This window comes from Schistocerca piceifrons, chromosome X (assembly GCF_021461385.2).
Source record: "Schistocerca piceifrons isolate TAMUIC-IGC-003096 chromosome X, iqSchPice1.1, whole genome shotgun sequence".
Classification (NCBI taxonomy): Eukaryota; Metazoa; Arthropoda; class Insecta; order Orthoptera; family Acrididae; genus Schistocerca; species Schistocerca piceifrons.
The window spans coordinates 270895408-270912063 of NC_060149.1; the positions used below are offsets into that span (position 1 = coordinate 270895408).

The 16656-nt window shown below is 39.4% G+C and overlaps 1 protein-coding gene across 2 annotated transcripts in view; it reads right to left on the reverse strand.

Moving 5' to 3' along the window:
- The window catches only part of LOC124721456 (protein DENND6B), a 215806-nt gene extending 212060 nt beyond the window's left edge, over positions 1 to 3746 (reverse strand). For both annotated transcript variants that reach the window (XM_047246442.1, XM_047246441.1), the window contains exon 1: positions 3387 to 3746. In XM_047246442.1, the coding sequence (XP_047102398.1) occupies positions 3387 to 3554 (168 nt within the window). In that variant the 5' untranslated portion in view covers positions 3555 to 3746. The remainder of the gene's footprint in view (positions 1 to 3386) is intronic.
- Between the last annotated feature and the right edge of the window lie 12910 nt (positions 3747 to 16656).

The window sequence follows — 16656 nt, forward strand, 5'->3', positions numbered from 1 at the left end:
AGCCTGAAATGATGGCTCAGCTAATTACCGTCGCACTTCAAATTCAAAGGTCCTGATTCAAACTCCAATTCGCACTATTTTTAAGCTGGTGTGAGACGTGGCTTTCACCACTATTAGTGTTGTGTGTTGCACCTGTAAAAAGTTTAAACTCGTCCTGTACGTTGGATTCCACTTGAACTGCGGGCCCTCTTACATCTTGTTGGGTGTGCCAGTTCTGGAGTCAATAAATTGATCTAGGGTTGATCGTGCTATACCTAACATGCCTCAATTCATCCCCGAGGCTGGGCAACGCAACTTCCAGATGACTTCCGCGACATTATTGGGAGGTATAGAGCGTTTTCTCGAATTTTCTATGCATGTTTTTCTATGTTTTGGAGGCATGTCGTGTCTGTTGATAAGCTCCAATCTGGACGACCACTGCGAAATAACTTTCCTGTTGAGGAGAATACTTGAACGAACTATTCACTACTGTGCACGGTGAACGAGCCTGAATTCAGTACCCCCTCAGAGACTGGGGAGTAAAAAGCAACACTCCGAGGAATCTCAGATGAGTCCATGCTTACACCTCGCCCTAATCACGCAAATCTTGTTATTCTGAAAGCAACCTTTTACATTTTATACACCGCAACCAAGCAATGCTGCGTGTCACATCGGGATTTACTGTATTATTTTCAAACGTTCCCTCTTAAAATCCTCAAAACAGGAAGTCAGTAATTAATAAAATTAGACACATGAAGATCTTTGAGATAAGGTATTGAAACTGGTTAACTGACCTACATTTACTGATTTCTCGGGACAGAATATTCTGCAAAAAGTCATATCCGAGACAGAATGTATCGATTATACAATAACATAATATTTTCTCTCAGAGAGGGCATAAGCACAGTGCCATTAAACGAAACACACTGTCATCCGCAAACGAAACCGGTGGCAAAAGTATATTTAATCGAAGTAAAGGTTTTGAATAATTTCTCTTTATCACAGATGTAGTCATTTAAATACGGAGAGGGGGCTCGGGGGGGGGGGGGGGGGGGGGGAGAGGGTGTTAGGAGACTGGTTTCGTTGGAGGTGAGTGGGAAGGGTGGTGGTGGGGGGGGGGGGGGGGGAGACGGGAGGGAGAGAGCACAATGTGAGAGGGGAATTGTTTTCTGTCAAAGCGTTTGTAAGTATCATTTGATGTGGTGTAGGTGAGCATAATGTTGGGGTAATTAATTAGTCTCTCTTTCTCACAAACACTTACACCCCCCCCCCCCCCACCCTCTCTGTACGATTCTGCGCGAATTACTGGGCCCCTGTCTCAGTATTTAGTCATGAATTAATACCACAATTCCATATCACTTGTATGCCTCTCACACATAGTAAAATTTCTCTGAACATAGGCCTACCTGTCAAGAAGGGCGTGAAATAATATTAATGTTCCACAATTGATGGAAAGAGTATGTTTTTATTGAAGACAGCTGATTCACTTCTGTTTCAGACTAAACAAAAAATTCTCATAAGCAGTCTGCAGTTACTTTTTACTAATTCTGTAATGGTTTTTCAGTCATGACAACAGAACTTCCTCAACAAATGTTAAAGTGTATGAAGTTCAAGTGAGAGCCAATGTGGCAAGGGAAAAGAAAAGTATATACAAGTTATAGAACAAAGGTGAAGTGTAACCTTATTCGTATATCTTTGTAAAGATACAAATGTGCAGTCCAAAAAATATCATGAGATAAAACACAGAATGTCAGGGGGGAAAGAGCGTGTGTGTGTGTGTGTGTGTGTAAATACTTCTGCCACTTAAGATAATACAACAGTATTAATGTTCTGCACAACTGGTTCCTGAGGTCAAGTCCTGGTATTATTCAGCTATTATTGCATGGTGGGCATAGTGTAATTTCAAAAGGAACAACTAAGCCCTACAAATTATTTCAACTTGCACTATGCCAGTGTATCAGCTGAAAGATAAAAAGTTCTGCAGCAACTTTTAGGAAAATAGCCAGATAATGCAAACAAATGACAGAGAAGAACTCAATAATAATCAGACGAGGAGAGATCTTTTTTTTATGAAAAGTGAGTGGTGCAGAGTTACTAACACGTTAGCTGGACCTGGAGAAAGTCTCTATAATTATTGAGTATGAGGTAACTTGAATGAAACAACATACCTTAAAATCTGATATGCATTTATGAATAGAAAGCAAAGAAAGATTTCCCTTACAGAACCAAGTACATATATGAATTTGACTTTCCACAAACAAGGCAACAGATGGCACTCTGCCACCAGATACCCACTGTATAGGAATCCTACAACGCTACTATAATCTTAAATATGTATATGTAAAAAAGTAATACTGTCCTCAATCTGACGTGTATTTTGAAATCAAAACTGCTTTACTACACCTTCCTTCAACCTGAGCACTGATCGAATTATTACAGGCTTCAGAGTTAAATGTGGAATACAAATTATGGAGCAACTAATTTATTTCAGACACAGACTGAATTACAAACCTTTAAGATTTATACATTTACTTCTTAAGCGACTATGCTTGGTTCACAGATACTGAAGGACAAGTTATTTTTTATTAATATATACTATAGCCCAGGTGCGTAATTAATTACTAGGCACGATTTCGACTAAATATATATATTTAGATTAAGGGCGTCGCAGAATGAAATGACTACGAAAAGTGAAGTAAAGATTTGCTGCCTAAAACAAGAATTCTGAGTGAATAATTAGAAACTTGCAAAAGTTCTAACAAGCTACGGAATTACCATGACTAATTCTTCTTGTAGGAAACGAATACAAAATTCTTTACAGAAAAAATCTGTGCAGAAACAGACGCGGGTGCTAACCAAACTTACAGACACCGTTCAATAATATTGGAGTTCACATGAAGAATGGTTCACGTCGCAACAGTTCAATAGCTTATAAAAAGGCCCAAATTCTTCTCTTCTAATCAAATAGTATTTATTCTTGAGGGTACACCATTTTCTGGTCAGGCAATGGCATCAAATCGCAACGCCTATGCTTTCTTGAAGAGCTCCTGTATGAAAATTGTCATACTTCAAGAATAAATTTATTATCTCAGTCGTAAAGCACATGAATTACATGACCACTTTTAACTTCGAATTGCATTCACTGTTCTTGGCCTATTATAAATTCGTTGTATAAATATTCCCGCCGTCAAGGCAATGTATTTCTGTAAACAGCTGATACGCATACATGCACTCGTTTACAAAATAATAATAATAATAATAATAATAATAATAAAGGGCAACAACACTCCAGAAAAGGCTCCACAATGTACAAAGGAAGTAAACCATATGTAAAACGATATTATTTCCTCAGATCGGGATAATAATATTAAAGAAGACAGTGAAAATATAGTTGGAAAATATCTCACCTCTAATGCTTGTCCCAGTTCCAAATCGAATGTAACAACACATATACAATGAATCCATCGCGAGAATCTGTCCCAGGGCAACACAGCTGCAGCTGGAGTTGTGCGTCCAGTGTCATATTCCTCTAGTTGTGGAACGTCATTATCTTTTATAAAATTTTCTTCAGCCATGCTGCACGTTTTTATAAAACACTTTTCATCCACTCATCGTTCCCGATCTAGATCGCACTCACACACACTGTCACATACTTCACTCACCACTACCACGGCAACACCAGCATATCGCTTGTCGTTATAAGTATACTGCGTGAAATACGCCTACTACTGTTATACGAGCATCTTACGCGGTCAACAGTTACTTTCATCGCTGCACCGTGCACCAAAACACTACTGTATCGATAACATTTCGACCTATTGTCTTGGTCGAGGCAACGGCGCCTGTGAAGATCGAAAACAACAACCTTATCGAATGCTGACGTATTACGATCGTATAAAGTAAAAACAAGGTACTGTTTATATTTGTTACATTTCTGTGTTCCACCCCCCCCCCCCAACTCCTCTATAGTGCAGTTTTAAGTGAGTGTTCAGTGTTTTTATATTTCATTTCCACAACTTTCCGTCATTTTACAGTATTTTTAAAAAGAGTCAACGTTTTATCGTCTGTTTTTATTGTTTGTTATATTCTTATCCTGTTTTTTAAATCTTCTGTAGGTTGTGGAGCGTCCTATTACGCTGCTGCCAGCCCGCCCCCGCTCCGGAGGGGAATCGAAATGCAATAAAGGAAAAAAAATTCAGTATTTCCGATGATACGTGAAGAATACTCAAGTCCACAGATTCCGTATTACACAAAGAGAAGTTTAACTAGGTCACAGTCTAACATAAAAGTCGGGACACTTCGCCTCGATTTTGTTGCCTACCGCGCCAGCAGCGCCCCAAGCGACCGGTAACTTAAACTGTGAGTTCGGCGCAATTGTGAAAGCGAATAGTGGTTGTTTATTTTGATTTCTACAATGGTTTTAACAAGCGGGAGCGTTTGTAGCGCAATAAATTGCAGCAACAACAGGAAGAAGATACCACAGCTGTCTCTTTTAGTATATACCATCATGTTACTCAACTGTATCGTCAGGATTCACTTACAAACTACATGTGTATTAATGATCGCCGGCCGAAGTGGCCGCGCGGTTCTGCCGCTGCAGTCTGGAACCGCGAGACCGCTACGGTCGCAGGTTCGAATCCTGCCTCGGGCATGGATGTGTGTGATGTCCTTAGGTTAGTTAGGTTTAACTAGTTCTAAGTTCTAGGGGACTAATGACCTCAGCAGTAGAGTCCCATAGTGCTCAGAGCCATTTTTTTTTATTAATGATCAATATTTCGTTTTAGGAGCAGAAAAAGGATAATTAATAGCACACAATAATACCTTATGAAAAAAGAACCAGTTTACATGTATAATAATATTAGGTTTTGTTCGCTACATTTCGAACAAACCCAGTTCGTGAACGCAGACAACAATAAACTCGTGTAGAATGCAGTAAACAGCACTGTTTGACATCCCAAATAAGCCACCTCAACTGACGCTGAAGAGGAAACTGCCACAAACATTCGACAATCCATCTAAAGCTGTAAAACAGTCCTATCGCACAGAAGCAGCCAGTTCAACTCTTCATGTATCAGTGCCAGATTCGTGTGAATCGTTAACACTGGCCTGCTTTGACGATGAAGTGGTTAGATTAAGTACAGTCATTCGTGTCTTACAAAAGCGTAATGTTTGGTGTGTATTTCATTCACTTCTGTTGTTAGTCACTTAATTTTCCTTGCTTCCTTCGTGTGATGACATCATTTTGTTAGCACCTTGTTCACTGACAGATCGTTTCAAAATGATTCAAATATTTGGTTTTGCGTGCAATGTAATGTAATTAGTTCATTATAATGTTTCAACATATTTCTCCCACTATCTGGTAGTTCCTTGTGCCACCTAGAATAATATAAAGCTGAAGGTCGTATTTTGGCAACAGGCGACAATGTCAAACACGGTAGGGCTACAGAACGATAAATGAGCTGTCGATGACTTTTCCTTGTAGAGGTACATGTCTGTGCTTCTTACGTGTGAATCCGTGTGTTTATATTCTTTTGATATCAACGTGGTAAGCTGCAATTCTATCCAACGTCCCAAGTTTTTCTTCACGAATGTGTTGTAGCTTGCCACTCGATTCATGGCTTTTGTCCATACTTGCGCTTATTTTAGAATCATTCTTAGAAACATATTTGCCTTCTGATACTATACAAACCCTTGCCGGCAAAAAGATAACTCAAATATTTCGTAAATTACGTAGGAAATGGATGCAAAACAATCATTATGCTTACGGCGCGTCTGACGTTCACCTTACTCGCCGCTTGGAGCGCTAGTGTCACTTCATCTGTCAAACAGTAACAACTTTTACAGCAGTGAGTGTCGCGACTGTTATATTAGACAGCGACTAAGTTCTCTGATTCTATAGCAGAAAATTTACTAAAAAGTTAAAGGCGAAAACAGTTTATTTTTGCTGTTGCTTTACTATAAAACAGAATGTTTTCTAACGAAGCTCAGAAAAAGAGAGCATTAAACAAATTCTTAAAAGAAATTCCCATCGATGTCGCTCTGAAAATACCCAAAATATCTTGCAGATTATATGCCATAAAGCAGCACGTATAGCTTGAATAATTCCATGTAGTCATGAAGAAGTAGTACAATTTTCTCATAAAGTGAAATTTGTTCTAGAAGGACAAAAGCGCAGTTTGGAAGTACTTGCACTATAGTTTGGCCACGAAATATATATTCTTTTTTTCATTTTGATCCAAAAGGCTGCAGTCACACAAACCTTCAGCGGAACGGAACGTCGCCATCAAGGTATCTCAGGAAGTTAGCATTAGCATACGTGCGAAGAGGGGTGGGCGGGACAGCGGCTATAGTTAACTTTTAGTTGCCAACCTCGCTCTTATTCTTTATGTCTTCTGTGTCTTTTTAATTTGTATGTTATTGTTTGAACCTATAAGTATACTCTTACCACTCACAATTTATTTTATTTCCACTTTAAATCCAGTGGATATCTGTGAATTAATGCATGCATGCGTTGTGTGTACAACTTTAGGGTAACATGTGACAAAGGCTCCTGTGGTCAGAGGCTCCTTTTCTGTCATGTTAAACATACTTTGTAAGCACTGTAACAAACAAAGGCGACATCTAAATTCTAAAAGGCAGAGGACATCAAACATCTTGACGATGGTACTGCTGCTAGTATAATCCATGGCCTAGTGTAGGGCTTATGTTGCAAAAAATTGTTGTTAAGGTATTGCAAATCACCAACGTCTTCAGATCTGAAGTATGGTTCAGTAATGTGACTTAAAATGTAGGGGCTTTATGCAAAAGGTGATAGACGAAGATTGATCGATTAATAACATTTAAAATGAGCCACAGTAACAGGGGAACATCATGCATAAATCGTTAGTGTCTTGGACAAGGTAAAATACATCAAGGATAACCACTCTGCAGCGATGTGCCGCTTTCTGCACTGTGACTGTTTTCTTTGTTTTACTAGCAGTAGGTTAGCAAAGGAAATTATTATATTCTGAGTGATGTAAATGTTACTGATTCGATTCAGACGAGCTCCCTGTTATACATTTTAGCTGCTTACTCGTTGTATTGAATATCTACGATTATTATATTTCGTAAACACTGTTGTTATTGTAAACCAGATTTCGCTTATTGTCTGTTACGGAAATTAATAACTTTAGTAGGGACTAAATTAAGACCGATTTACTTTCATTGTATTCCAGTTAGGGTAACTATTTCCAATAAGCGCAGAAATACAGACTGTGATGTGCAATATTAGCCTTTTTTAAAAAAAATAATTAAGTGGTTTGTTGGAATCAGATTTTTTTGTAAAGAACAGTCATACATGAAAAACTGGTTGATGTTGGTAAAATTTAAGAGCATTCAGTCAACGAATGCCTTTAATTATGTATCTGTTTTTACGATAGATACTGTGGCTGCGCTCCTTTCAGAGATATACTTTGACTGAAGCATCTGAGTGAGGGTTTATTTAGTTTCATCACGCTCGCATTGTAATCTACTTCATATAAATAAATCCTGTTCCAAAACACTAGCGAATCCCTCGATTTGTGGACCTTAACTGTCAGATAATGAGTTTTGGCGTTTAAAGGTTTTGGGAGATGTACAACACAGGACAATGTCGTACTTAACAAGTTGCCGCTTTGGTGTAACGAATAAAAGTCCTCAGTAGTAAATGATTAGGTAGAATTACAGAGGTGATTTTGGTTCACATCCTCTCATCGGCAATAATTTTATTAATCTACAGTTATATAAGAGCTTCCCATTGTCAATATTTTACACATTAAGCATGAAGCAAGGATGTGTTGGTGAATATTCAAAACACGTTGATTATCTGGTTAAAAGAAACAACCAGCCAGAACAAAAAACATAAAAAAGGCTGACACATGTCAGAGAGAATTAAAATGTGACAGTCTCACTGTCAGCTGCATATAAAGAATAAAAATTAATTTCAATCTAGTTAGGAGACTTCTTTTCCAAACGAGACCGTCTTCAAATAAAGCACACATGCAGACGAAATATATTCTGGTATTGTTATAGACATGTTCCTGCTGGTGTTCTTTCTCGCGTTACTTTCAAGACCAAAAGAAAAAGTATATCTTTGTGGCAATGAATTGTATTTTTTTGTGCAAATTAGAACATACTTCACATAACCACGAAATTTCTTCAGCAGTGGCGAAACTTTCTTTGTCCTACATACCGCTGTGTAAATAACGAGTGTGTAGTTGACACTGTATCACTTTCAAAGAAAGAAAATTAACTAATAGGTGTAACTTTTCGCACAGATTAGAACACACTTCACGGAAACAGCACTTTAATTTAACATTGGGAAGGCTTCTTAAGAACTTTTCGTATTACATATCGCTATATAAATAACGAGTATGAACTGCGCAGACTTTCACCTTTACAGAAAGCAAAGAGAGGAATAGTTTCCAAATTTGCAATGAATGAACCAACTGAACATAATAAAGGAACATAATAAAGAGCTGCTTCTTTAATTCGTCTGCTAGGACGGCTGCTGCAGTCACGACGAGACCTTGACAACAGAGACATCTATTGATGCCTTGAGAAAGCTGAAGTACATCTTCGAAAGGAGCGTAGCCACAAAAGACTTGCCTTCATTTGTATGTAAACTATGTGATCAAAAGTATCCGGACACATGGCTGAAAATGATTTAAAGGTTCGTGGCGCCCTACATTGGTAATGCTGGAATTCAGTATGGTGTTGGCCAACCATTGGCCTTGATCACAGCTTCCACTGCATACGTTCAGTCAGGTGCTCGAAGGTTTCTTGGGGAATGCCAACCCATTCTTTATGGAGTGCTGCACTGAGGAGGGGTATCGATGTCGGTCGCTGAGGTCTGGCACGAAGTCGGCGTTCCACAGAAATCCCAAAGATGTTCTGTAGGATTCAGGTCAGGACTCTGTGCAGGCCAGTCCATTACAGGGATGTTATTGTCGTGTAACCACTCCAACACAGGCCGTGCATTATGAATAGGTGCTTGATCGTGTTGAAAGATGCAATCACCAACCCCGAGTTGCTCTTCAACAGTGAGAAGCAAGAAGGTGCTTAAAACATCAATGTAGGCCTGTGCTGTGATAGGGCCACGCGAAATAACAAGAGGTGCAAGCCACCTCCATGAAAAACACGATCACACCATAACACCACCGCCTCCGAATTTTACTGTTGGCACTACCCATGCTGCCAGATGATGTACACTGGGCATTTGCCATACCCATACCACATTGTGTACCGTGATTCGTTAGTCCACACACCGTTTTTACATTGTTCAATCGTCCAATGTTTCTGCTCCTTACACCAAGCGAGGCGTTGTTTGGCATTACCGGCGTGATGTGTGGCTTATGAGCAGCTGCTCGACCACGAAACCCAAGTTTTCTCACCCCCCTCCTAACCGTCATAGTGCTGGCAGTGGATCCTGATGCAGTTCGGATTTCCTGTGTGATGTTCTGGATAAATGTCTGCCTATTACACATTACGACCCTCTTCAGCTGTCGCTGGTCTCTGTCAGTCAACAGACGAGGTCAGACTGTATGCTTTTTTGTTACACGTGTCCCTTCATATTTCCACTTCATTACCACGCTGGAAACAGTGGACCTAGGGATGTTTAGGAGTGTGGGAATTTCGCTTGCGGACGTATGACACATGTGATACCCAATCACCTGACCACGTTCGAAGTCTGTGAGTTCCGGTGAGCGCCCCATTCTGCTTTCTGACGATTTCTAATGACTACTGATGTCGCTGATATGGAATACCCGGCATTAGGTGGCAGCACACAGCACCTAATATGAAAAACGTATCTTTTTGGGGGTCTCTGAATATTTTTGATCACATAGTGTACGTCACAAGAGGTACCGTGGCTGCGTTCCTTTCAAAGACATGCTTTGGCTTTCTCGAAGACATCGATGTATGTCTATATGTTCAGCTAGTTCATTTGCTGCGAATCAGAAAACTATTGCCGAATTTTCTTTTTTCGAAAGTACATCTGCACACTTCGTACTCGGTATTTACCAAGTGGTATCTAGTACAAACATTACTTACATAGCTCTACATCATTAAATAAGTTTGCTGGTTGTCTGAAGTGTGCTCCAATCTATGCAAAAGTTACAAGTATTGCCATATTTTCTTTGTTTGAAAGTGAGAATCTGTCAACTACGAATGTATTTTGTCCGCATATGTGCTTAATTTGAAGACTTTTTGTTAGGAAAAGAAGTCCCCTAAAAGAACTAGCTTGTAAATTTTGTTTTTGCGTTATAGGCGGCAGACAGTGAGACTAAGTCACCTTTTAACTCTTTCTCACATGAGTCAGGCCTGGTTTTTTGTGATGTTGAGTGTTAGCTTGTTTTTACCAGATAATCAATGTGTTTTGAGTATTCACTCTCACTTCCGTATTTCATGCTTAATTTGTAAATGACTGACAATGACAAGTCACAGAAGCTGTTAGAAATGTGAAACTGTATAATAAAATGGTTGCAGATGGCAGGATGCGAACCAAAAATACCTCCTTTAGGACTCAACCACGGCACTCCACTGCACTGTTGTTACCCACTACACCAAAACGTTAACACACTCTTTGGGGCTATGTTGTGTGTCATACATCTACACTGTCAACTGTTGGCAGAGATACAACTAGTAATGGGCAACTTTACACAATTTGCTATGATGCCTGAGTGATTTCAGTAGAAATAATGTAACATGGTACAGCTTACACCTTTATTGTTGTAAGAAAGGATATTAATTGAGCTGGTTAGGAAGAATAGAATGGACACATCTTAAATGACCACTTCCATAAGCATAAGCTGCAACATCCAGTCATCATCTAAAATAAGGAGGGAAGAATATACTTCATATCAGAGAGATATTCTAATGTAAAAGAGTACAAATACAATGAATTTACTAATGAAGGCAGCCTTGGTAAATTAAAATGTAGAAACGTTTCTGGCATTATTAAATCAAAATGTCCCAACTTTAAGCATTAACTAAGGTAATTTATAAATGTTATTAAGTTTGATCCAAATCAAGCTTATGTGTTATGCAGCAGTAAACATTGCTTACAGAAAACATTAAAGTGCACTGCTGGAAATTCCGAATTTTGAATAGACAAACACTCAGGTCTGGTAGAGGGTGCGCACTCAACAGTAACGGTCAACAGTGGTAAATCAACTGAAAGGGATTTCGTGAACTATGTATCCAACAGAAATAAGAAAAATTGCTATGTGAGGACACACAATTTTTCTTGCTTCATAGAAATTCTAGAAGAACATTTACATGACTTTGAGAACTAGTTTATCTGCACAATTCTAGCTGGTGATGTTAGTGCCAGAATCAAAAGCTGAAGTACGAAAATAGATCATCTAGTTAATTTATGTGAAACATCACGCCACTGATGTGCACAGCACTGAGAGAGGTACCTGGGGGAGTAAGAAAAAGTGATCATTGATGTTTGGATAAAAAGTTGATTAAATTTGTGTTTGAAGTTGTGTGTAATAAGAAGTGCATGGAGACTTATGTCTTCATTACAGTATAACTCAATAAAGGGGACCAGTCAAGAGTGTGTACCATGTATATTGTTACGAGCGATGAGTTAGGAATGAATAGTGTAACATTTGTTTGCTCATCATCAACAAACATATACGAAAGATAAACAAAAGATGTCCTAAATAATGAAAAATGTTAAACAAGATTTGTGAGTTCTTATATTCCAAAATATTCTTTCTTTGCTGGATAATTTTACTCCCAACGCCATGTATAATAAGAACATCTTATCCTCTTTCTGAGTTCAACATTTCACTCATTATAGTGGGATGCTGACTTAGTTTTTCAGGCTAGCAAATGGGAAGCTGCAGCAGTACAAAAAAATGCAAACCAAACATTGTCACCATGGTCCTGATGTCAGTTGACAGCACACATAGTGTTACTTTATGAAATAATGAGTATACAGTATGAATAATGTTACATTATGAAATAATGTGTGTATAGTGTGTGGACTGTGCACAGTGACTGGGAGTGGGAAATGAATTAACAGTGCAGCACTAGCTTTTTACGTTGTTAAATATCTTCATTGCAGACAGTATTGTGCACAAGGGATAAATCAAATGAGATAGCACTCTTTTAAAAAGACTTGCCTTGTATTCAGGAGATTGGAGGCACCAGTTTAGGTTTTTGTGGTTTACCTAAACTACTGCAGGCAAGTGCTGGGATGGTTTCTACTTTAAGTTCATGTCCAACTGCCTGTCCCATCCCTCTTAGGACGCAAATTCCTTTATACTGTATGTGAATTACGTTACTTTTGTTGTTCTTAAATTGTAATACCATAACATGTCCAAACTCCTTGTTAATGAACTGTAAATGAATACCATTACCAATACTACTAGTAGTATTATTACTACAGAAAATATGAATTAGGAAACTATTAACTATATTTTCTATTTGTAGTAAACCGACATTTCCAAAATCGCTGTAATATTATCTGTTTTCAGAAGATAACTAATTAGTTAGTAACATTAGAAACTTCAGTTACATGCCACAGTGGTTAAACTTCAAGGTAACGTAAGGAACTATTAAATAGAAACATTTCCCCATTTATCACTAGTTTCAAATATTGGTTACATATTGCGCTCCTAGTGAATGAAATGAAAATTAAAGCAGAAACTAAAATATGAATAACACAAGGCACAAGAAAATAAACAAAAACTTTTTCACAATGTAATATCACAGTCAAACAAAATGTTCCTATAAAATTGTGAATGAGAAACTAATGTAAAAATTTCAGGAATAAGGTTTACTATAATGTTATAACTGTAACAAAACAGCTAACCAACAACTCATTTATTCCACTGGACAGCAACAAATTGAAATCATTCCTTGACATTATTAATCTTAATTTCAGTAAAAACGAAGTACGACACAATAGTATGATCATAACTCCTTAACACCGCCCGAACAGGCCTCAGAAAGCCCAACAGTACAGACAGGCCACTATGTCATTCTCAGGCAACAAGTGTTACTGGATGTGGATATGGAGAGACGTGGTAAGCACATCGCTCTCCCAGCTGTTGTGAGTTTTCGTTACCGGAGCTGCTACTCCTCAATCAAGTAGCTCCTCAATTGGCTTCACCAGGGCTGAGTGTACCAACTTCCCAACAGCACTTAGCAGACTCAGACAGTCATCCATCCACAGGCTAGCCAAGCCCAACAGCAATTAACTTCAGTGATCTGACAGGGCCTGTATACTACTGCAACAAGCTGTTGGCAGAATGATCATATTCAGAAGTTTCATGACTGATTCATTTCTGAGTAGGGGAGCTTGGGTGGACCGGTTCCGCTGGGTGGGGGAAGTAGTGGGGGGTCTCAGGGAACGAACTGACGCTGCAACAGTTGCCTCTGCAACCCTGGAGAGTAAGCAGCATGAGTTCGTGTCATTGACCTTGATCGAAAAGTGGGAGAGGTGAAAATGGAGCAGCATTATCCGATTAAGTTTTGTGTGTGATTGAACAAAACCGCTACAGAGATTCTCGGTATGATTCAAGAGGCGTTTAAGAAAGAAGCCATGACCGTGCAATGGTTTTCATGTGGTACAAACGGTTCAAAGATGGCCACGGGAATGTTGAAGACGACAACCGCTCTGGGAGGCCATCACAAGCTAAATGGATCAAAATGTGGAGAGAGTGCGGGCACTTTTAAACAATTACTGTTGTCTTAGTACTAGATTAATTGCCGATGAACTGGGACACAGTCAGAGTACGGTGTGGAGGTTTGTGATGGAGAATTCTGTGATGCGAAAAGTGTGTGCCAAACTGGTGCCAAAAATTTTGTTGGTGGGTTAGAAGAAACGGCACATGACTGTTTGCCAGGAAATGCTCCAATGGTTGAATGTTGATCCGAACGTTGTGGTGAAAGTGGTTACTGGTGATGAGGCCTGGGTCTACAAGTATGATCCTGAGTCGAAGCGCCAAACCTCAGAATGGCACACTGCTTCCTTACAGAAGCCCAAGAAAACTCGCATGAGCAAGTCGTGTGTGAAGTGCATGCTGATTTTTGTCTTTATGGTAAAGGAGTGATTCACATGGAGTTTGTTGCTCGTGGACAGGCCGTAACAGGTGACTTTTACGTTGGAATGCTCCACCGCTTGAGGGATGGAGTTCGTCGCGTTCGTCCGGCGATGAAGGGCGATTGGATTCTCCGCCACGACAACGCGCCCGCTCGTACGTCACACGCTGCCGCCGAAGTTTTGTTCATGTTCAAGGTGACAACACTGCCGTAGCCACCCTACAGCCCCGACTTGGCCCCAAGTGACTTTTTCCTCTTCCCCCGAATCAAGACAGGCCTAAAAGGGAAGCGATTCGACTCCATCAACGCCATCCAGCAGGCTTCGACAAGAATCCTTAACAGCATGAAGCCCGAGGCCTTCCAGAAGGGCTACAAATAGTGGAAGACGCGCTGGCAGTGCTGTGTTGATGCTGAAGGATCATATTTTGAAGAATTATAGTCCGCTGTACTTAATGTCCAGTAAATTTCTTGTTCTGAGTTAAGTCTTGAAACTTTTGAATCACATCCTGTATAATGAAAGAAAGACTAATGGAAATCCTATATGGATTGGTAATGCATTTCATGAACATTATAGAAGTAGAGTACAAAATTTAATTGAAAGCAGATGTCCTCACATGACGATGTGATATTTTCAAAAATTAAAAGTAAAATGCTTTTGTTACTCTGAACTCTAACAGACATCCTGACAGACAATTTAAACACAGAGTGACTTGATCTTGTACTGATATTTGGAATACAATCAGTGGATAACAGGCACTTCCTAACAAACCAGTGAAGCATCCAAAAGGGGAGGAAGAAACAAAATGAACTTTCATGTGTTTAGATTATACATGATGCATACTGATTGTTTTTTCAGTGATTACAAAATGGAATTACTTTTTCACAAAACTTGGCGATATGAGCTCATTTACCAGTATGATGTTGCTCCCCTTCTGGCCTGTGTGCAGCACTAATTTGGAAAGAGCGTCACAAAGCAATTTATCTTCTACTGAGGCAAGATAGCCCAAAATTGCTGTGGCAGGTCCTTGATATTCTGGATATGTGTACTGGGACAGAGGTGATGTAAAAACTAGTCCCACACAGATCAGGGACAGTATGAGGATCTTCCTAGCGTCATGAGTACCTCAATATCACACAGACAGTTCACAGAGACGCATTCCATATGTGCACAAGCATTGTTCTCTTCAAAAATGACACCATAATTCTCTTGCATCAGTTGTAACACACGATGAAACATGATCTCTATGATGTACCATTGTGCTACAGAGTTTCCTCAATCACTACCTACTGTGACCCGAAACCAATGGCTCCTCATACAATGAGGCTCAGAGTAACACTGCCACTCCTCTCTGAAACACTGGAAGAATGGGACATTTGCCCAGGTCACCACCATACTCACTATCAATGGTAATTCGGAGCTACGCAGAACCACATTTCATTCCTGAACACAGTGCACCACCATTCATCAGCTTCTTATGCTCAGGACTGGAATTCCATAGTCAAGCTGTTACTAGTCTCTGACCAATGGTGCAAGACGACACAGGCTATTGCAGGAAGTCCGTTACTTGTTCTTTCCATTCCTTTTTCTTGGCCCATAGGTGCATATGTGAATGGGATCCAATATGATTGTCGGACAATATAGCAAGCCTCCGTTGTGTTCAGATGTGGTCGACTGGAACCTTGACAAAAAGGATACATGCCCTCCATGTTCCCATGCAGTCAAACATCAGATCACTGTCATATCCGAATTCACCACAAGTCAGGATACTGCTCGATTTGACCAGTCTGCCAAATAGTGGTCCACAATGAGGCCCCTTTCAAACTCTGTCAGGTGCTGGAAAAGCTGTCTCACTCAAGTACACAGCATCCTCATGTCCTTCACAGAGATCACTCAATATCTGACGCTCTTCACATCCCTTATATACCTACCCTACCAGGCTCAATAATCACACTAAACATGAACGACAATAATACAAACTTTTGGTTGATCTAGCTGTCACAGAGAATTGAGGCTCTAATCATTTACATACCTGCTGATGCTGTGTACATGTACAAAGCTACATTGGCATCTGACCACATTCTCCGGGTAGTTCATTTTATTTGGTCAGACAATGTATATCCATTCTAATTTATATCCATGTTTCCTTTTGTGATAGAATAAAACCTTCAACAAGAAACAGTAAAGCCACTTCATCGGGAGAATTACACAGATTCTAGAGATCAGTGTCAGCAGAGCCTTTTTTTTCTCACATAATTGGAAAATTTGCATGAATAGCCTTGACGCTTTTTAAGCAAATATAAAATAACTGTGGAAGGCTTCAGATAAAAACAGTCAGGTGTAATATCTGTCACTGACATCCTTGTGCTAGTCTATACTTCCATACATCTCTATGAATTAAATTCTGAGTGTTTTCTGATCAAACATGATTTGTAAGCTTTAACTGCATCTCTTATAGAGCCTATAAAGATATCTTGTATATCAGTGCTATCTAAATGGTAAAAATTAGAGAGTAGAAACATGTCACAAGAATTCAGAATAATTTTTATATCCTTAAAAGCTGTTTATGGAGAATCAAAAGGCTTCACATTAGGTACTTCCTT